This window comes from Emydura macquarii, unplaced genomic scaffold, assembly GCF_026122565.2.
Source record: "Emydura macquarii macquarii isolate MOO-44397 ecotype Brisbane River unplaced genomic scaffold, CSIRO-AGI_Emac_v2 contig_295, whole genome shotgun sequence".
Classification (NCBI taxonomy): domain Eukaryota; kingdom Metazoa; phylum Chordata; order Testudines; family Chelidae; genus Emydura; species Emydura macquarii.
The window spans coordinates 13,102,427-13,124,881 of NW_027130432.1; the positions used below are offsets into that span (position 1 = coordinate 13,102,427).

Below are 22,455 nucleotides of genomic sequence, written 5' to 3' on the forward strand. Positions count from 1 at the left end.
CACAGTCCTTTGGCAGACATACGCAACGTGTCCACACCCTGGTGAACCCATATACGTGGTATACACTATGTTCGCAGCTGGGCCCCCATCTGCAATGTGTACCCAGAGCCAGTATACCCAAATCAATACAGACCATGTCCCGGCTTTAGGATGCCCTGGCACCCAAACACATCATGTCCCCAGCCACCTTGGGAACCTGACATACCATGTTCCCAGCCTCTGGGCACCTTGGTGCCCAGGCCCTCCACTCTCCGCAGACCCTTCATTACCAATATGCACTGTACATACAGCCATTCTGTCTCCCAGCACATCTGTGTACCACAGGCCCAACCCCATGACCCCCTGTGCCCTTGTACTTGAAGGCACCATGTACCCAGCTCCTGCACACCATGGCACCCATACGAATAGCTGCTCTGTACCTTGGACCCATATACACTGTGTCTCCAGCCCCAGGGCACCCCAGGTCCACACACACTGCATCCAGCCTTGTGCTCCTGGGACCCAGATAAGCTCTGTGTCCCATCCCTGCTACCTGTGCTGAGTCTTTTGCACTGGAAGTGCTGTTCTGTTGTGATCAGTGCATTGTAGAATGGCACCATGGGCTCCATATTCAGTGCCTCTCAGTTACCACCAAAGCAGATGTGCTCCATTTCCAGGTGTTGCCTATCTGTCGGCCCTGCCGACCGCTCCTGGGGGGCTCCCTCCTCCTCATGCATTATCCCCAGCAACAAGGACTCTGCACTGGGAACCTAGTTAATAATCCCATTGTGCTATGTCTGGGTGAGACTAGACTCCCTCCCTTCCAGATCTGTGCTGCCCTGATAGGGATAACCCTTCTGCGAGGGTTCCTAGCTCATCTGACAGAAGCCTGCAGGCTCTCTCTGACGCACCCTCTTCAGGGCAGAGATGCACTTGGGTTTAGATCAAGCAATGCTGCTAAAGAAGGAGGAGCAGTGAGTGAGTCCAGGCCCGAGCCTGTCCCTGACACCTGGCCCTTGTCTTCCGTTCCACCATTCCTCAGCAGTAACAAGCAAACCGAGAGCCACGTGAGGGGTAAAATTCCTCCTGCCCAGCTCTGCAAGCCCTTCCCCTTCCCAGCAGCAGTGATTACACTAATGGCCCATTTGGCTTAGCTCCAGCAGGCTGGATAGAGGCATGAATTAGAGCTTCCTTGTTATGGAAGAAGACCCTTTCCTGCCCCAGGCGGAGCACTGGAGAACTGCAAGGAGGAGGGAGCATTGCGCTTCACAGTGACCTTGGTCACCCTCCTGCATTAGCACACTACAGTTACACTCCCTGGCTGTTTAGCAGCCTGTCTCTATGGCTACAGGAATAAACAGCAGCTAATAACACTGCAGCCTCCGAGCAGCACTGCAGTCTGGACACCAGGAGGGAGCAGGGCTTCTCTGTGTAGCCTGCCACAGCTCAGCAGAGACACTTCAGGCGGTAAGTCAGCAAAGCAGCAACCTGATGGGCTGCTTCTGCAGGAAGAGAAGGAGGGGTGCGGGCTGGGTGGCAACACGGGGGGTCTTGCTCAGTGCTCTGGCTGCCTGGATTGGCATCACTGAGTGGGGCTGATTCCCCTGCTCTGGGAGTGCAGAGCAGGGAAGCAGGCTGTCCTGCGTGCCCGGGGGACTCTGCTGTGGGAAAGCGCTGCACAGACATGCAAGGATGGAGGGTGGGCGTCGGGGTTGGAGCTCATGTTGCAGTCTGCGTGTGCTGCTTCCAGGGACTTTATCACTTGGGTGAAAAGGAGGGACTTGCCCTGCAGAGCAGGCTGGCTGGCTGCTCCCCCAGCGCAGCTCAGGGAGATGGGGTGTTCCCCCATAGGCACCCCATAGGCACCTCAAGCAGAATCAGTGCTGCTGTCAGTGCCTCACATGGAGCGAACCATGCAAATACATGTAGGACCAGAAAAAGGAAACACACAAAACATGCACGCTGCAGCACACCCTTCCCCCATGCGCCGCCACCCCACACGCCCCGACCCTGCATGCACACAGACGCAGGCACATTCCCCTCAGCCCCTGCACACATATGCACCCAGCCCTAGCACTTGTGTACACCCCGACATGCCCTCAACCATGCACACACACAGATGTCACTGCTCCCATGTGTGCCCCGTGCAAATCACGGCAATGATACCGAGCACTTTTCATCCCTAGGTTTCAAAGCACTTTACAAAGGAAGGGAAGTCCCCCATCTCCATTTCACAGCTGAGTAAACTGAGACCTGAGACAAAACATGGCTTGCCCAGGATCAGCCAGCAGGACAGTGGCATTGCCAGGAACAGGACCCAAGTCTCCTATCTCCCAGTATTACACCCAAGCCACTAGCCCACATCCTGCACACAAACAGGAGCAGAGGCCCTAGGACCTGCCCCAGGGAGCGGTGGCCCGTGCTGCTTGGGGACGTGCCCTCCCTTATGCCTCTGTGAATCCCCTGAGCTCTCCCTGAAGCGGGGGTGACCCTACGTGGTGCCCCTTTCTCAGAGCGTGGCAATGGGAACCCCCCCACCCGTGCCCCACTCTGCTCAGCATCATCACACAGTGTCTGCAGGGCTCAGGGAGACAGATACAACTAGTCAGTTAATGTCCTGCTGGCAGCATCCTCCTCCATAGAACCCCTATGCCCACGGGCAGCCTGCAGAACGTCCCCTCCCCCCCCTCGCTGCGCTCAGCACCTGGGAATGGGGGGAAGAGGGATCAGATTATTTGTAGGCAGTACTGACCCGCACACTGGCCAAAGGGGACGGCGTGACTGGCCTGGGGAGCAAGGACCGCCGCACAGACAGTGGACACTGCCTGGCAGCAGCACATCACTTCCCTGACCCCTGTCCCACACCCCCTCTTCCATGCTGTCCTGCCACTGGAGGGCATCCTCCTGGCAGGAGAGTTGGCAAGGTCAGTCTGTGAGGGCCTGTTGGGTCCCAGCCAGCTCAGGGGCTAATTGTGATAGTGAAAGGGAAGGCAGCGCCAGAAAAGGAGGGGGAGGGCTCAGTGGTGTAAGCCTCAGGTATGAAATAATAGGTTATGAGCCCGGGCAAAATAGGGCCTGGAAGATCAGCCCTACCTGCTTGCATGGGGGGCAGTGGAGCCCCAGGTGCTGTGTGCAGCCTCCAGACTAGACATGAGCATGCAGGGGCTAGTCTGCTTAGCACAGACGATAGAGCCCATGGTGCTGTGCAGACGAGCTGGAGGCTGGAATATCTGCCCTGACCCCATTGCAGACAGCGTGCTGCAGGCTGGGAAGCTGCCCCTGGCTCTCAGGAAGCTGCATTACAGTGGGGCTGGGTGGGAAGAATGTATATTAGCCAACCAGTAGCCATCAGCTCGGTTCAGCAAGAGCTCAGGTACCTGTGCCAAGGAGGGGGACATGCTTGTTAGGCCCAGTTACTGGGTGATCTGGGGGAGAGTGAAGCAATGCCAAGAGCCCTCTCTGGTTCCAGCCTCTGTGAGACCATGGCTCCCTTTGTTTATGACATGCTGCTTTGCTGGCAGGGCTAAGCACACGCTGATTAATGGCCTGCAGCTGTTTCTGCTGCCACCCTGCTCTGAGTGGACTCCCATTTGGAAGGCCAGGCGCTATGAACGCCCTCACTGTGCACCAAGTCCACTAGCAAGAGTTCCCCAGATCCGCCAGGAGCCTGAAAATAGATAAAATGGGGAGTACCACGACGCACGGGTGTGGCCCTGAGTCCCTGCCCTGGATCTTGGCCATGGCTGCCAGCACATCAGTGTGTCTCGGTACGCGTATGTGCAGATCCATGTGTGTACATGTGCCTGTGTGTGTCTTCATGAGTCTGCGCGTGTACCTTTATGTGCCACCTTAGGCTTGTTTTCCTGCAATGCCCCCCTCCCCCCATTGCCAGCATTGGTTCTAGCAGCATTGTAAGGGAATTAAGGCCAGGCTGTCTGTCTGGACTGATACGCAGCGTAGCTGTAGCCGTGCCAGTCCCCGGATATTAGAGCGAGAAGGTGGATGAGGTAATATCTTTACTATCTGTGACACTCGGAGGACCTCTCCCAGACCTGTGTGGCTCGAACGCTTGTCTCTCTCACCGACAGAAGCTGGTCCAATAAAAGATATGACCTCACCCGTCGTGTCTCCGTCTGGACTGAGTGCACATGCTAATAGCCCAGCCACACCATGCTTCCCACAGCAACAACTCCAAGCAGCACAGCCCTCCCTAGCAACGGTCGCCAAGCAGCACAAACTCTGGCCCCGCCAGCAGACAAGCCCACACGCCTGTTTTTGTTTAATGTCAGACTGTAACTAGGGACCTGGGCTAGGCAATCCCCCCAGCCCAGCCAGCCCAGCCCAACCCAGGCCGTGTAGCTCTGCCCTGTGGATGGGTGGGTCCAGGGACCTGGCAGAGAGCAGGAGTGGGGGTAGCGTGTAGCTAGGACCTTGCTGGGTTAAGGCATTTCAAAACTGACCAGTGACGTTGGCTCCCCAGCTGGAGACGGTTTAAAGGGACCTGAGGTTCAGAAGGTGCTCCCCTCCTCCACTACCTGCTCCCCAATCTGTAAACCAGGCCCCTTTATAGCGTCTCAGGCTGGGCCCCAGAATCCCTAGTCCCTGGTGAAAGGCTTGGCCCTGGCTTTCACTTTGAGACTGTGGGCTGACAGCCCTGCAGGCGCTGAAGGACTTTGCCCAGCTGTGCTCTGGTCAGGTCAGGACTTAACATATTAGGGCTCCTCCCGCCCCTAGCAGGCTGGACTGTAGCACTTCCTCTGGGTCACTTGGGATGCTCTAATATCCTGTGTAAGACCATGTCACAGCACTCCTTCAGGGATGCCTTCCTAGGCCATAAGTGAGTGGGGTCCCTTTAAAGTCCAGGCTGAGCGACCTGCAGCTGCCTTAAATGGGACTGGATCACAGCACCTTCCTCCACCCTATGGGCCATTTTGATGTACCGTAGTGCATGGAGCCAAGACAGGTTGTAGGTGCCTATCCGTGGGCTGGGTGCATGTGTGTTGGCTCTGTGGTCCCCCAAGTCCCCTTTCATGTAGGCTGCAGCACCTGCTCTATTCCCACTCACTTCAATACACTCCCTTATGCTGTGTGTGTTCCCGGTGCGGTGACTGCTGGATTCCCAGCACAGAGGGCATTCTGTAGGCACAGCTGAGCCGCCCTGCCTGAGACAGTCACGCTGGTACCAGTGCATGACAAGCTCCTGGCCTCACCCAGCGCCAGCTCCTATGGATGTGACAGGATGACATGAAGATGCTGATCTTATTGTGTTTCGATAATGCAGAGAGCCGCAGCGTTTAGGTAGCTGACCTTAGAAGGTGAGATAGGCCTGTGAGAATCAGAGTGGCCAGAGAGTTTGAAGTGGGTGGCCAGTCTCTGTGAAAAGTGAAGGGGAGGGGCTGGATGTTAACTGCTAAGTGCCCTAAGGCCACAGAGCGCTGCTTCCTCCCCTGCTCATGGCACTGATGTGCTGGCTTCAGAGATGCTGGACAGAGAAAACATTTCTCTTTAGCGCAACCAGTTTAGTTTGGAAAAAGTCTATTGGTGACACTTCTCAAAGGAAGGGGATTAACAAAAGTAAGAGTCTGGCACGGAGGAGACTGTGCCAAGGGGAGAGTATAGCCTCCTATTGACAAGAAATGCTACTCAGACAGTTCAGCGCTGTCCAAAGGAGGAGGAAAAGAGGGGTATTACATCTTACATCGTTCTCAGTACCCTGCCTGGTTTGTTGGTGTTGGGCAAACACTCCTACACAGCTCCGCCAATGCCCCTCTGTCCTGACCCATAGTGCCATCACTATTCCAGCCTTGCAGCCACCACACAGCTCCATCACCGCTCCTCAGTCCTGACCCACAGCCCCTCTGCTATTCCAGCCCTGGGTCCCACACACACACAGCTCGACAAATGTCCCACAATCCTGACCTTCAGCTCCTGCTGCTATTCTCGTTCTAGGTTCCCTGCCATTTCCACTTCTGCCTGTGCAGCGTAGCCATGATGGGGCAAAGATTTTGTGGGATGAAGTGGTATGGTATAAGTGGTGTTGCAAGGTGTAGGGGTGCACAGGTGGTATGCGCAGTATCTGATGTGATTGTTGGAGTTTGCATAGTAACGGAATCCATTTCTTCTCTGACTACAAAAGGTCAGCATGGCTGGAAGCACTGACATGGCATCTCTGGAAGAGAGCTTCCGGAAGTTTGCAATCTATGGAGACACCAAAGCCACAGGGCAAGAAATGAATGGGAAAAACTGGGCCAAACTGTGCAAGGACTGTAAAGTAATGGACGGCAAAGGTGTCACCGGTACTGATGTGGACATTGTCTTCTCCAAAGTGAAGTAAGTGGCTCACTTGCTTTCCTCCCGTAGAGCCTGCTCTATATCAGCAACTTGGCTCCTGGAGCTCAGCAGAGACAGCATTGCCAGTGCTGTGCTGGGTGGCTCTGACCAAGGGCTGCGGATTACATTAAGGCAGCTCTGTGTGCTGCCTGTTAGGTCACACATGCTCACGCGCCCAGGTCATTCATTTCAGTCCCTGCCAGCCTTGTCAGACTCACCGTGGAGCTTAGAGTAGCCTGGCATCCAGGCCAGAGTTTCTTGTCTATCAGATATTGCCTCCAGACAACACGCCCCACATCTTATTCATTGATATTTGCAGGAGTACCCCCTTTGTGGCACATTGTTACATGGATGCTCAGCTTTCATATATATATATTGGGGCTGTCAAATGATTACAAATTTAATCGTGAGTAATTACAGTTTCAATTGCACTATTAAACAATAATAGAATACCATTTTAAAAGTATTTTTGGGTGTTTTCTATATTTTCAAACATATTGATTTCAGTAACAACACAGAACACAAGTGCACAGTGCTCACTTTATATTATTTTTTATTGCAAATATTTGCACTGTAAAAAAGATAAACAAAATAAATAATATTTTTCAATTCACCTCATACAAGTAGTGTAGTTCAATCGCTTCAAGAAGAAAGTGCAACTTACAAATGTAGAACTTTTTTTTCACATAACTGCACTCAAAAATAAAACAATGTAAAACTTTAGAGCCTACAAGTCCACTCAGTCCTACTTCTGAACACATTCCAGCACACATGTTTACATGCTGATGATGATAATGATCCAAAGCAGTGTGGACTGATGCACGTTCATTTTCACCATCTGAGTCAGATGCCGCCAACAGAAAGTTGATTTTCTTTCTTGGTGCTTTGGGTTCTGTAATTTCTGCATCGGAGTGTTGCCCTTTTAAGACTTCTTTAAGATAGCATGTTCCATCCCCGTCCCTCTCATATTTTGGAAGACCCTTCAGATTCTTAAACTTTGGGTTGAGTATTGTAGCTATCTTTAGAAATCTCACATTGGTATCTCCTTTGCATTTTGTTCAATCTGCAGTGAAAGTGTTCTTAAATTGAACAACATGTGCTGGGTTGTCACCTGAGACTGCCACAACATGAAATATATGATAGAATGTGGGTAAAATCTCAGAGCAAGAGACATATAATTCTCCTCCAAGGAGTTCAGTCACAAATTTAAATAACACATTATTTTTGAACAAGAATCATCAGCAAGGAAGCACATCCTCTGGAATGGTGGCTGAAGCATGAAGGGGCATATGAATGTTTAACATATCTGGCACATAAATACCTTGCAACGCCGGCTACAACAGTGCCATGCGAAGACTTGTTCTCACTTTCAGGTGACATTGTAAACAAGAAGCAGGCAGCATTATCTCCCATAAATGTAAACTAACTTGTTTGTCTTTGTGATTGGCTAAACAAGAAGTAGGACTGAGTTGACTTGTAGGCGCTAAAGATTTACACTGTTTTGTTTTTGAGTGCAGTTATGTAACAAAAAAAATCTACATTTGTATGTTGCACTTTCATGATAAAGAGATTACACTACAGTACTTGTATGAGGTGAACTGAGTAATACTATTTTTTTGTTTTTCTTTTTAAAGTGCAAATATTTGTAATAAAAATAATATAGAGAGCACTGTACACTTTGTATTCTGTGTAACTGAAATCAATACATTTGAAAATGTAGAAAAACAAAAAACGTTTATAATAAATTGAAATCGCTATTCTATTACTATTTAATAGTGTGATTAAAACTGCGATTAATTGTGATTAATTTTTTTAATCGAGTTAACTCAAAACAAATTAATCGTTTGTTTTAACTGCCAGTAAGTGACAGCCCTAATATATATACACACACGTTTCTAACCCTCATTGTTGAAAAGAAAGCCTTGAAAATCTGACCTGAGTGTAACTGATGCAGTGACATCTGCCTGATCTCACAAGAATCTGAAACAATGCCTCTAAGAGTTGTAAGCTGCCCCATTTAGCTCAGTGGGCTATTAGCCCTGTAATGTAAAGCTGGTCATTTCAATATAAATGTTAATGATTTCTTTGCTGATTTTAGCAAAAACATTCAGCTCACATGCTTATTCCACAAACCCAAACTGCCCATCGCTCCTTCCCAGAGCCAAAAGTCCCAGCTGTCCCCAGCTTTGCCCTGACAGCTTCTGTGTGGTAGCTACTCACTCCCCATTAAGAATTCTATGGCATCCTGGAAGTCTGGGGCTAGCCCACAACAAAATAAGTGAGAATATAAAGAAAGTGAGGGCTGCTGGACTGAGTCGATTATTCATTGTCATATCTGATTCTGTAGGAACCTCCATTTGGAAAGTCTCTGAGTTGGCTACAGTCCAGAACACCCAGAATCCTCAGAGAGTCTGCAAAACCCACAGACCCTGCAGTGGAATTTGGGTGCGGCTGTCCACAGAGTGTGTGGGGCCTTCAATACAGCACTTGTTACTATGTAAAGATGATGCCAAAGAAGCCCCGGGCTATAGCCACAAAGGGGAATTAGACTCAGCATTGTAATGTCTGATGAGGCGCCCTGCCAACTAGTGAAATCCACAGCCCTGAGTTAGGCGTTCAGGCATGGGGAAAGTTAGGGCTTGTCTACACTTAAAATGCTACAGCAGCACAGCTATAGCTGCATTGCTGTAGAGTGTCCGTACAGGCACTACCTGTGCAGATGGGAGGGATTCGTCATATGTAATCCACCTCCTCGAGAGGCAGTAGCTAAATGGATGGAAGAATTCTTCCATCGACATAGGTATCACCCACGTAGGTAAGCTGCCCATCTCATTACAAAGGAGTTTTTCAGTCTTATATTTAACCCTATATGTTAACAGGCTGCATTGCTGAGGGCTCAGTGGAGACAGGCAGCAAGGGTTGGTGATGGGGTAGATAGAACAGGGAAGTTTGCCCCTGGTCATCTGCCTGGAAAAAAGAGCCTGTGACATGGACCTCGCCAGCAAAGGGATTAATGCCTGCTGTAGTGCTTCATGGATAACCCCTCCACATCCATAATGGCCCGGTGCAGGATGAGGGCACACTCTGTGGCTGGGGGATGAGGACGAGGACAAGGTCCTGACCCTAGTAAGGAATATAGGTCAATGAGAACTTCCTGTATAAATTGGAGTGTCAGCTCTTGTGTCCTTGCCAATCTCCAGCCCAGGTAATTACAATCTGCTCTGCCTAAATCACTCCTGGAGTCTCAGCCAAATCTCATAGACTCAGAGACTTTAAGGTCAGAAGGGACCAATATGATCATCTAGTCTGACCTCCTGCACAACGCAGGCCACAAAACCTCATCCACCCACTCCTGTAATAGACCTCTAACCTATGCCTGAGTTATTAAAGTCCCCAAATCCTGGTTTAAAGACTTCAAGGTGCAGAGAATCCACCAGCAAGTGAGCCATGCCCCATGCTACAGAGGAAGGCGAACCCCCCTCCCCCCCGAGTCTTTGCCAATCTGCCCTGGGGGAAAATTCTGTCCCAAGCCCAAATATGCTGATCAGCTAAACCCTGAACATGTGGGCAAGACTCACTAGCCAGACACCCAAGAAAGAATTCTCTGTAATAACTCAGAACCCACCCCATCTAATGTCTATCACAGGCCATTGGCATATCTACCACCAGCAGTCAAAGATCAGTTAATTGCCAAACTAGGCTGTCCCATCATTCTGTCCCCTCCATACATTTATCAAGCTCAGTTTTGAAGCCAGCTAGGTTTTTTGCCCCATCCTGGGAAGGCTGTTCCAGAACCTAAGATTCTTCACTTCTGTCCTAAGCTATTCTGCAGAATAGCTGCCAGGTTCTGCTCAACTGTGCCTGCATTTCAGGGAGGGATGAGTGATCCCTGTGTATCTAAAGTCATTTACAGCCTGCCAGCTGTTTCACAAACTGGTGCTAGAGGAATACAAGTACTCATCAAACTTTTCTCTTTCTTCCCAAAGACAAACTGTCTGGATAACAGGTCTAGTAGCTTGGCTCTCCCTGCCACAGCTGGGATAAAAGCCCCATTTGCAAGTGTAGCCCTGGTGTCTGCCTTGTATCAGCTACCTTTCTAGGGAGGTGTTTGCAATAGGTCACTCCCAGCCCTTATGCCTTGCAGAGGGAAGACAGCCAGAGTCATTGGTTATGAGGAGTTTAAGAAGGCCCTGGAGGAGCTGGCCCCAAAGAGGTTTAAGGACAAGAGCAAGGAGGAAGCATACGAATCCATCTGCCAGCTGGTGGCAGGGAAGGAACCAGCCAACGTAGGCGTCACTGTGAGTGATTACTCTTCTCAGCCATTTAGAGCAGGAGTGTGGGGTGGGGCGCCTGTCAACGGGTGTGGGGTCTGTCCGGGGACATGCCAGTGCTGCTCTGGGCCCTAGGGAGCCCCACAAATGTCACATATCAAAGCAGAGTGTCCTGGAAAAGGCAGAGATCTGGCATGGCTGTGACTACATAAGGGAGAGAATACAGGGGAGGGCCCTAAGCAGGATGGACAGCCTGGGATCCAGAATACATGGGGAATGGAGGTGTCTGGCCAATGAGGGACAGTGCAGGGGCGTGAAGGCCCAGGGAGGGGAGGGAGTGAGAGGGCCGGGCCCAGGGAGCACATGGGGAATGGAGGGGCCTGGTGGTGATGGATGGTGCAGAGCATGGAGAGTGGGGGCGCAGAGGCATGGCTGGGAGTGACAGGATGCAGTCTGGGAGCACATGGGGAATGGAGGGGCCTGGGAAGGACTGTAACTGCTTCTTTGTGTTTGACTCCCCTGCCCCATTTTCTTGTTGACAGAGAGCAACAACTGGCGGGGCGGTGGACAGGCTAACGGACACCACCAAGTACACGGGCTCGCACAAGGAGCGCTTCGATGAGAGTGGCAAGGGCAAAGGAAAGAGCGGGCGGGAGAACATCGTGGACACCAGCGGTTATGTGGGCGCCTACAAGAACGCCGGCACTTATGATGCAAAAGTGAAGAAATAGGGACAACTGGAAGTGACGCTGACACTCCCAGCTCCAAGCTCCACACAGTCTCCGGGCCTTCAATCACATCAGCCTTGGGAAGTCGCCTTAATGACACAGGCCTCCAGGAGACTCTGCTGGGCCCAGCTCCTAGCCATGGAGCCAAGGCTGATGTGATTAGAAAGTGACCTGGCCTTGCACGTTGCTCCCAATGTTCCGTCAACTCCAGATGTATTGTGAGCCGCGTCCCTCCAGCTAGTACCAACAAGATCTTCTACCCTGTATGCCCCCAAGGCCCCATGCCCCTTCTGCTAGTGCCAACCAGTAACCAGATCTTCTCCCCATAGACCCCAGAGCACCATGCACCCCCTGCTACCTTCTCCCCTGTACACTCCTAGGCCCTCCTGCTAGTGCTAAGAGGCCTTCTCCTCCGTACCCCTCACAAGGCCGCCACATTCCTGCCACTAGCTACAATGAGGCCTTCTCTTACTCATGCCCCCGAGTGCCTGCCTGCATTTCTTCTTCTAATGAGGTCTTCTACCCACTACAGGTGCCAATTCTCCTCCTGCTAGTGATAGATGGGCCTTTTCCAACCCACCGTCTCTTCAGCTAAGGCCAGGTCTACACTAGGAAATTAGGCTGGTGTAACTATATTGTTCAGAGGTGTAAAAAATCCACTCCCACCATGAACAATGCAGTTATACTGACCTAAATGCCAGTAGAGACAGAGCTATGTCAACGGGAGGGCTTCTCTCACCGACATAGGTACCGCCTCTCCGGGAGATGGGGTACCTACACTGATGGGAGAAGCCCTCATGTTGGCGTAGGTGGCGTCTTCACTGAAGCACTACAGTGGCACAGCAGCACCACTGTAGCTTTTAAGTGTGGACCTGCCCTAAGATTAACAACACCGCCTCTCCTCTCAGGGCACATCAGTCACTAGCATTAAAGCAGCCCTTAACTCCTCAGCATTTATACAATCCTGCATGCACCTTCCCTGGAGAACAGGCCTGCTTTGCATTTAACTACCACCCCTCGGTCTCCTCAAAAGGGGGCCTTCAGCAGCCCCAGGCTCCATCATTCAGTGTATAGTCCTGAGACCCCTGCCTTCTTGGTGGAGCCAAAGCCAAAGACCTCCCTACTCTGTAACCTGGCTCCACAATAAACCTCCCCCCTTTTGTACTAACGCCCGGTGTGTTTTTTCTGAGGGAAACAATGCGGGCAATTCAGGGCTGAGGCAAAAGAGGCTGTTTTTTCCCAGAATCAGATCAAACAGGCCAGTCAGTCGACCTGGCTCTGAGTCAGATTCTAGGCGGGGAGTGGTGTAGGCTCGGCCCTGTCACTTCACAACTCTGGCAAGCTCCTGGCCACCCATCCAATGTTGCCAGAGCAACCAGAGAGACACACAAACACTCAGGCACCTGGCTCCAGCTGCTGCAATGTTTGCAACCAAACACATGAGCTCCTGGTAACACTCACTGGGAACCGGTCTTAATTGGAACCATCACATCCCATGGCAGTGGCTCAGCATCCCCTCCATTCCCCTCTCCCCCACTTCACTGTGCTTCAGACAGGGCCCTAAAGCCTCTTACACACAGGCCTAAGGTCCAGATCCTTAAAGGCACCTAATTCCCAAGTGCCTAAATACCTGGGCCTAGGGCTCTGGCCTCACACCCACTGAGAGCAGTCCTGGAATTGCTCCCCGTGACTGACGGGTCTCTCTCTTCTGGAGTCAGAGGTTAGAGGAATCCCAGAGCTACCAAGCCAGAGTGAGCCAGAATCTTGAGGTCAACAGAGACCAGGCCATGTGGATACTGTGATGATGCTCTGCTCCCCCATCTTGTACCGCCTCAGGAGGCCACTGTTGGGCCACAGGAGATGGACAGTGGAAGCAAGTCGGCCAATTATCACTATTGTCTCTGTCGTCCTTGTGACCCCTACTGTCTCCTCCACTTCCATCTTCCTTTACTCCCCCTCGGGGGTGGATTAAGACTAACTGGGAAACAGAATCACCCACTCCAGACATTCTGCCCAGCCCCCTTGATTTTCCTTCTCAGCTCCCCCACAACAATCTCTTCTTACCAGAGCTTCCCACAAGTCTGACAGTCTCCCAGCACTTCCTCTCTCCTCCCCAATACATAGAAACACCCAGTTCTCACTTAGCCCCCAAGAACTTTGGGCTTGACTCCCAAAGACCCAACTTTAATCCCCTTCCTTTCCTGCTCCCACTACTGTTCTGCAGCCACCCCACCTTGGGGTGTTGGATCTGATGTATTTGTTGCTCCTTCCATCTCTTCCCCTCCATGGCATATCTGTCAGCAGATGGCTGGGGATCGAATGACAACATCCACATCCAAATCACTGGAGACAGCAGAGCCATTAGCGATAAATTCAACAATGCACATAGAAGACCCAGAGATTATATACAATGAAACCTATCATCACCACTCGCTCCAGGAACAGACAAAAATCAGTTACTCAACTGGAGACTTTTATTCTAATGGAAGTGTCTCAAAATTGTGCTTCAGGCAGATGGAGACACCCCAGGATGTTCTCTGTAAGTTGCCTAATAAGGCTGGTCTCTTTTACAGCTTTGTGGATAGGCAGGCAGTGCTGAACCAGGCAGTGCCTCCTCAGCTGGAACCCTGTCCCAGGTGCTCATCTTTTTGTTCAGTCGGAGGCAGAGGTTGGATTCCTCTCGTTCTTAAATCCTGGCCCTGGCCCCACTGTACAGTGAGGCGCACAGGCTGCCACTATATGTGGGCTCTGATGCTACCCCTAGCACTCATAGCCTTTCTGCACAGTGAGAAGCACCAGCTGGCATTGTGTGTGGGTTCCTCCCCATCCATCAGCCTCTTCCTGGTATTTACCCTGTATCTGTACAACCCTCCTTTATTTCTGCATGTTGTTCTCAGAGTAGGACCTCCTCTCCCTACCCCAAACTCAGTCAACATGAGCAAAACAACAAAAAGTGCTGGAGAAGATGGAGCTCTCCTGTCTTAACAGGGCCCATGTGTCTAGCCCTCTTCTCCCCATCAATAGCCCCAGGCCCTGCTCCTACCCACAGTGTCTTGCTCTGCAGGGTGGGGATCTTTGGAAGGTTGATTCAACCAGCTTTAAGCACAAGGAACAGATTAGTGCTCTCCCACTTCCTCCCATGATGGAGGTTTAGGCTAGGCCTGGCACTGGGCACAACAGCTCCTATGGCTGCATGCACCCAGTTCCTGGAGTCTTCTCAATGGAAGTGGAAAGAATTTTCACACACTTGTGTGCAATGTGTGAGGAAACTTGTGGATGTTTGCAGAGGCCCGTATGACCTCTAGTCAGCAGTGGGGAAGCTGTGGTCACAGCCATTCGGGATTTTAGCTGCACATCCAGTGCACCCATCCTGATCTTGCAAGTCCCTTGTACAGGATGTCAGCTTCAGTTCATTCCACTGGACAGAGTAGCATGGACATTTGACTTTCTCTGTCTCCCTGGAGCCCCAGGTCACTGTGCGCTTCTGCACAGGGTCACCCCCTGGTCTCCTGCTCCTCTGGTCCTGGGAATAGGGCTGGGAATAGGGATGTGATTTCTGCATACTCAACCCCTTGGGGCAGGAAGTCTGTTGTGCACTTTGTCATGTCTAGAAGGGTTCCTCAAAGTTCTGAAACCAGTGGGGAAACCTCCTGAATCATACTGAAAGGTGCAGAGAGGCTCTGGCTGTATCCTGTCCCTCTCCCTGCATGTACTTTCGGGAGGGACGTGCAATCTCTTTTACAGCAGGGTTGCTGGCAGATGTGAGAGCAAAACAAAGGCCTACTGCAGGCCATAACTCATTTTCATCTCATGATTTGGGATATAAAAATTCCACAGAGAGGCACAAATGCTTCAGTGAGTGCCCTAGAACCCTGTTCACAAACCCTGTGGGAGGGGCTCCCAGACTGTGACCTGCACAGGGATTTAAAACATTGGGAGTGTGCCCTTCATGCCAGAGCAATAGGATTGCAAAGGAGGTTTCTGCATGTTTTTAACCTTATGTGATAGGGCATCTGCCCCACATTAGCAGTTAAGGGGTTAAAAGCAGCCCTAGGGAGGCTGCATGGGAAGCAGCCAATAGAGAGAGACTAGGAGGAACAGCCAATCAAAGGCCAGCAGGCCCATATAAAAGGAGCTGCAGAGGCATGTAGTCATTGCCTAAAACTCAAAGAGGGAAAGTTGTGTCTCTTGTAGTGGTAGTAGTAGGCCTTGAGGATGGGTAGAGATGATGCTAGGGCTTGGAGGAAGTGTCCTAGGGAGACAGCAGCAGGGAGAGGAATTAAAGGTGCAGCAGGAGGCTGTGATCCACAGGATCTGTGTGCTGGGACCCGGAGTAGTGGGTGGACCTGGATCACCTTCCCCACTTGCCACTGAGGAAATGGCAGAATAAGTTGCTGCAGGCCCCGCTGTGGAAGCAGTGAATGAGATACTCCAGTAGCCACTAGGGAAAGGGGCTGGACTCCTGAGGAGCCAAACCTCCACTGGAAGCGGGGACACGGATTGTAGCTTGGCTGGAGGGCTGAGTCACATAGAGGATGCTGTGGGTCCTAACAGCTGTGGGAAGAGCCACAGGCGAACGGGGAGGAAGAGTGACATGTGCAGACCAGGGAGGTGGGTGTTGGCTTGAAGCTAATTCTCAGATATCTTGCAGGAGGTGCCAGGCTGGTGGTAAGTGGTGTGAATTTGTCACACCTTACAAGTATCAGGAACATCAGCTCTGCCCCAGCACATGCATGTTGGGAGCTCCACCTTATCTGAAAGGGCTGGAGGCTGAATCTAACAAAAGCTGCTTCTATCCAAAACATGAATTTATAACTGTTTGCAGAAGTTACATAGCTGTTAACAGATCCCAAAGTATTTAAACAGCCTGCCTCTAAATCCTTCCTCTCTCTCCTGTTGCCTGGGAGATGCCAATGCCATTGCAGTGGCTTCAGGCATTGGTGGCACCTCAATCTCTCCTGTTCTCTACCTGCAGCTCACAACAATTTAGTCTCCTAAGGACTGAAATGTTTTTGTCTAACCCAAGTTAGTGGGCTCAATTCAGAGGTAACTGGGTAAAATGTAATGGGCCATATCTGGTTAAAAGATAAGAAACAAAGGGTAGGAATAAATGGTTTATCTTTCATAATGATGAGATGTAAATAGTAGCTTCCAGTTATCGAAGTCAGGCTGAATGGTCTATAGTTCCCTGGTTCCTCCTTTCCCCCCCTTTTTAAAGATAGGACTATGTTAGCCCTTTGCCAGTCTTCTGGGACCTCTCATGTCATCCAGGATTTTGCAGATATTATTGCCAGTGGCTCCAAGATTTATTCAGATAATTCCTTCAGCATTCTGGGGTGAATAGCATCAGACCCACTGATTTTAATTCATTCAAACTAGCTAGATCTCTGATGTGTTCTTTACTTATCCCGACTGGCATCCCTTCCTCTTTATTGTCTATGGTAACTTCACTAGTCATCCGACTACATTATTTTTTTGTGAGAAGACTGAAGCAAAGTAGGCATTGAGCAACTCTGCCTTCCTATCATCTTCCATTATCATCTCATCTTCTCCATTGAGCAACAGACCCACAGCATCCCTGAGCTTTCTTTTTGTCTGACATTTGTAGAACCCCTTCTTCTTGTCTCTAACATTTCTTGCCAGCTGTAACTCATTCTTTGCCTTGGCTTTCCTGATTTTTGTCCCTACACACTTGTGCTATTCCCATGTATACTCAAGAAAAAGATCTTTGAATCACTGTAGATAATTCTTTGAAAACATCTGCTCAGTGTGCAGTGGAAGTCAAAAAAGCTAACAGAATGTTAGGAACCACTAGCAAAGAGAGATAATAAGACAGAAAATATCATGCCATAATATATGCCCACATTTTGAATACTCCATGCAGTTCTGGTCACCCCATCTCAAAAAAGGTATATTAGAACTAGAAAAGTACAAAGAAGGGCAACAAAAATGATGAGGGGTATAGAACAGCTTCCATATGAGGAGAGATTAAAAAGACTGCAACTAATCAATTTAGGAAAGAGATTACTAAGGAAGAATATGACAGAGGCCTTTAAAAGCATGAATGGTGTAAAGAAAGTGAATAAGGAAGTGTTGTTTACTCCTTCACATAAGACCTGAACCAGGGATTACTCAAGGAAATTAATAGGTAGCAGATTTAAAACAAAGATAAGGAAGTACTTCTTCACACAATGCACAGTCAACCCGTGGAATTCATTGCCAGGTGATGTGGTGAAGGCCAAAAGTACAACTGGGTTAAAAGAATTAGCTAAGTTCATGGAAGATAGGTCCATCAATGGGGATCAGCAAAGATGGGACTGGAGAACAGCAGCTGGATCACTCCATAATTGCCCTGTTCTGTTCATGCCCTCTGAAGCATCAGGCACCAGCCACTATTGGAAGACAGGATACTGGGATAGATGGACCATTGGTCTGACCCAGTGTGACCATTCTTATACCCCCTTTTCCCTGCTTGTGGGCCTTGGAAGAATTCCAGGCATTGAAGCCTGCTGTGCTGACATGGCCACTCATCCAATGCGCCACTTCAGCTAGCTTATCCCCTTTCTCATCTGGGATTTCCCTTCTCACCAGAAATGGATACGTGCAGTCCAGAGGCCTTAGCTGAGTTATTATTTATTTAGCATCCAAAGTATGCTAGGAACTTTACAGAACAGAAAACACACCCTGGAAAACTTGCAGTCTGCCAACAGATATAATTTCATCATCCCAATGGAGTTGGGAGGAGCAAAACACCAAGGGAGGAAGCACAGGGGAAAGGAGAAGAATAGTAAAGAAAGCATGATGAAAGTTAATATGATGCTAGGTTCCTGACTCAGCACTGAAGGCCCCCGTAGCTCCTGCTCCCTTAGTACAGCAAATAGCTCTCCAGCAACTAACCCAATGGATTGATTAATTATCCTTCTCTCCATTTGCTTCTTGATGGAGGCTGGTTCCTGGCACTTTCCCTCCTATCTCACAGGCCAGAGACTCCTGACAACTGTGCAAAACACCCATGGTACGTCCTCTCAACAAGACATCAAATTACACTATGTGTCACAGAGTCCTTTGCAGGTGCCAAGTGGCCTCCTGTGGCAAAAACTTGGTTCACCAAGTGTCTGTTTGGATGGGGGAGGCTACTTTAGGATGTTCTTTTCTATTGAGGTTCTTATAGGGAGTTCCCACTAGGAAACTTGTTTGTGTGAGATTTTTCTCTCTGAAGTGGTCTAAAGCCCGTGAGTGCATCCAGACTGAGCCTGTGAACTTTCTGAGATTTGCACATCCCTGCAGCATGTTGTGGAAATGAAGTAAATAAAACATGCCCCATGTTTCCAAATTGTAGTCACCCATTTAAGATCTCTTCCTGCAGCTCTACAGTGTAAATGGTTTCAATTTCCATAAACTCATAATTTATGCATGGGTAGAACTTCCCTGTGCATCTCTCTCTCTTTTTCTGTCTAAATTACAAATAATGCCCCAAAAGTTAATAGCCAATAACATCTTGTTCTCCTGTGTATAGTGGCCATTGCATCCTGGAGTTCATCAAGTTCACAGGGGAGTGTGAAAACCACAAGAGTTAAACTAGGTAGAAATAATTTCCTGTAGGATCCATACAAAGGGAAAAGTTCCATGAATCAAACTTCCTGATACTCCTAGCAATCCAAGCCAACTAGCTTTCACCCCAAATTAGGAACTGTATAGTTGTCTGCTTTATGCAGCAGGTATATCTCTCTATGTGGTTAACCTGGCTTTTTCCTTCAAAATAATGTCTCATTGTAATGGAAGTTCCCAAATGATGTGAAATGAAAGATATGAAATATAACTAAGAAATGCATGGACTAGTTCCACTGAATTTAGTAGCTATAAAGGATTTTGATTTCTAGAGATGGATTTCTAGAGATTATATGAAAAACATAGCACATGAAGGAAAAAGAATATTGAAAGATGTAAGCACCTAACTAGGATCTAACTTTGAAGTAGTAAAAGAAATCAAGCAATTTCTTGAAAAAGGGGGTATTCCATTTCATAGTCTGGCTAATACAGAAATACAGTCCTGGAAAACAGTGGAACATAAACTTCTCAAAAAGAAAAGGATAAAAGAAATTTGTTATACACTGGTGCCATCTACTGGATATTGATGGAAGCAGCAGCAAAACCGAGAACAGAAACCAGAGAGCCCCCTTGGCAAGTGTCCAATAGAAATAAAAAGACTGTTTTCCGACGAACCCCAATACAGGGTATGTAAATGGAGGTTACCATGGTGGATCTCAAAGTTTTGCTGAACTCCCATGGATAGCCTCTTCCATCCTTCAGAGTTACAGGACTAAGAAGAGAAGTTTGCTAAACCCACAAAAGAAGCTACAGAATTTGGAAGTGCTACCAGACACTTGGACTAGCTCCGTGGTCAGCTGTCCCCTCTCCTAGGGTTACAAGCCTGAGAAGAAGCAGTGACATTCCATTTCAGAGATTGTGTTTCTCTTTGTATTCTTTATATAAGTAAATGAAAGCTCCTTGCTGAGTCTGCACTTTCTAGTGAGACACCCCCCCAAGGAACCATCTTTGTGATTGTAACCGAGTAAGGCTATCTGCATGGTGCTTCATTGTAAATTCAAGTAAACTGGTCTCAGAGACTCTCCACACAAAAACTTTTAAGCAATCGCTTTTGATGTTTTAAATTAGTCCCTTTTATACCCAACACTAGAAAGAGCAGGGACCACATTCCTAAGAGTGCCTTAAGTTTCATAGATTCCAAGGCCAGAAGGGAACATTGTGATCATCTGCTCTGATCTCCTACATAATGCAGGCTGTAGAATTTCCCCAAAATAATTGCTAAAGCAGATCTTTTAGAAAATTATCCAATCTTGATTTAAAAACCGTCAGTGATGGACACTGCACAATGACACTTAAAGTGTTCCAACCCGATTTATTACTCTCACTATTAAAAATGTACTCATTTCCAGTCTGAATTTGTCTAGCTTCAACCTCTGGCCACTGGATTGTGTTAGATCTTTCTCTGCTAGCCTGAAGAGCCCATTATTAAATATTTGTTCCCATGTAGGTACTTACTGTAATCAAGTCACCCCTTTGGCATAAAAGGCCATTTAAAGGGACATTGGCAAGGTTTCAGGGCAAAAATGTAACTAGGCTTTTCTCATTAGATCTGGGGTTTTTTTTGTAACAATTGTTTCCTGGTGGCTTTTCCCACTCCCAAAAAAATTCAACTTGGAGAGGGGTGAGATCACTAGGGACCTTTGTGAGGGCACTTCCAATACAGTGAAGAGGACAGGAGGGTCAAACAAGGAGACAGATGCCCTGCTCAAAGAACTTAAAGCTAAGGGGAGGAGGAAGATGGGGCATAGAGAGACAAGTGGGTCCAAGTGAAGATTTCCTTAAGATTGTGGAAACAATAGGTACTTGAAGGAACAGGGGACAGAGAAGGGATGGTATTTACTTTCCTGAGTACTGAACTTGGTCAGATATTGCTGCTCCTTTCTACAAATGATTTCAGGAGTTTGTGCTTCTGTTTGCCAGGATAATCTCATTAAATTTTTTTGGCAATTCAGATAAAATTGGCAACTTTCCCTATCAGTCTGGGAACTACTGGATGCATTCCCTGAAAACACAAAGGTACATTAAGACAGATGTGAGATCTCAGAAGCATGTAAATGTCAAAGGCTATTATACTGAGAAGTGCCAGATGCTATGGGCACAGGGGATATTTGTAGAATGCTGTATCAATAAAGGTTATATGTATCTTTATGTTCCTGGCTCACTGGGTGGATTTCCTGTGGAAGCTGGCCTGACAGGAGGGTTATTAACAGCTCCCAGAGACCCAGCTCCTGCCAGGGCTCTGGAGCCTGTTGCAGCTGCCTGTGTTTCAGTAAAAGCTTAGTTGAGTCTGCAAAAAATGCAGCAAAACATTTCACTTCAGCGAACTGGCATTTTCCAAGAAACTGTTTTGCTGGAAAATTTCCAACCAGCTCTACTCTCCTAAGTAGAAGAGACACCTGCTCTGTCCATCTTTCAGAGGGATTAGTCCACTGCAGAATGGGGAGGACTCAAAACCCACAGGTTTGGAATCCAACATTTGAGGTGTCCTGTTTTGATCCAGAGACTATTGATGCCAACTGGCAGAGGGCACAAAGAATACATGTGGGTTTTACAGGTTATCATACTGCCAGGTTTACTGGTTGTCATAATCATTTTGAAACATACATACAGATAATATTTAATATGTCTAATAATATAATGTATAATATTTCCTATAGTAGAAATTATGTTCTCAAAATGTTGGCGTTAAGGCAGATAAACAAGAGGTGACATACCTCAGACTGGTTCCTTCCAGGCAGGGGGTAACAGATGCTTATCTCCCTGTCTTGTCATTGTGTGTGATCTACTTCAGAATAAAGGTCTATTTGCATACAGAGCCAAAATCATAATCAAGAGACTGAAATCTTCAAGATAAAAAATGTACAGCAGGAGGGGATCCTGTTTATGAGTATGTCTGGGGTAGATCTAGGGAACAGAGGTACCTTCCTGCAACTTTCATGGAGAAGGCAAGTTTACAGCGTGACTTGTCTCATGAATGGAAGATCACAGATGAGCCTGGCTGTAAAATGCTGGAAGGACTTTGCGGTGAGCATTGCTCTATAACAGGGGTTCTCAACCGGTGGTATGCGTACCACCGGTGGTACGCGCAGGACGACTTGGTGGTACGCGAGGCGTACCCTGCTGCCGCCGCCGAATTCCCCCCCACTGCCGCCGAACCTCCCCCCCGCCGAAGACGCGTATCATACCGGCGACTGAACCCCTGCTGCTGCCGAAATCTCCCCCGCCGCCAAATATGCTTTCTCTACTGCCGCCGATGTGTAGCATTCCGCTGGCTTCCCCCTCTGCTGCTGCCGAAATTCCTTCCCGCCGCAAACAGCTATAGGGTTTCGGCGGCGGGTTCGCCTCGTGCACGCAACCTGGTCAGCTCCACATGTCCCTATGATAGAAACCCTGCCGCCGAAAATTGGGTAACGGCGGCCAGGATTCGGCGGAGAGTACTGTTCCCCCCTTTTTTTACTTGAGTACCACTCGGGTCAGGACTAGTGGTACTTGACTTGACCCGACTGGTACTTGGGAAAAAAAGGTTGAGAGCCGCTGCT

General features: G+C 48.9%; 1 protein-coding gene across 1 annotated transcript; it reads left to right on the top strand.

Annotated features, from left to right (window-relative positions):
• The first annotated feature begins 1,259 nt into the window (after positions 1-1,259).
• Positions 1,260-12,476, top strand: TPPP3 (tubulin polymerization promoting protein family member 3). Its single transcript, XM_067550148.1, has 4 exons — positions 1,260-1,446; positions 6,116-6,309; positions 10,454-10,607; positions 11,123-12,476. The coding sequence occupies exons 2-4, from the start codon at positions 6,122-6,124 to the stop codon at positions 11,309-11,311; spliced, it is 531 nt and encodes a 176-aa protein (XP_067406249.1). The 5' UTR covers positions 1,260-1,446; positions 6,116-6,121; the 3' UTR covers positions 11,312-12,476.
• Positions 12,477-22,455: the final 9,979 nt, after the last annotated feature.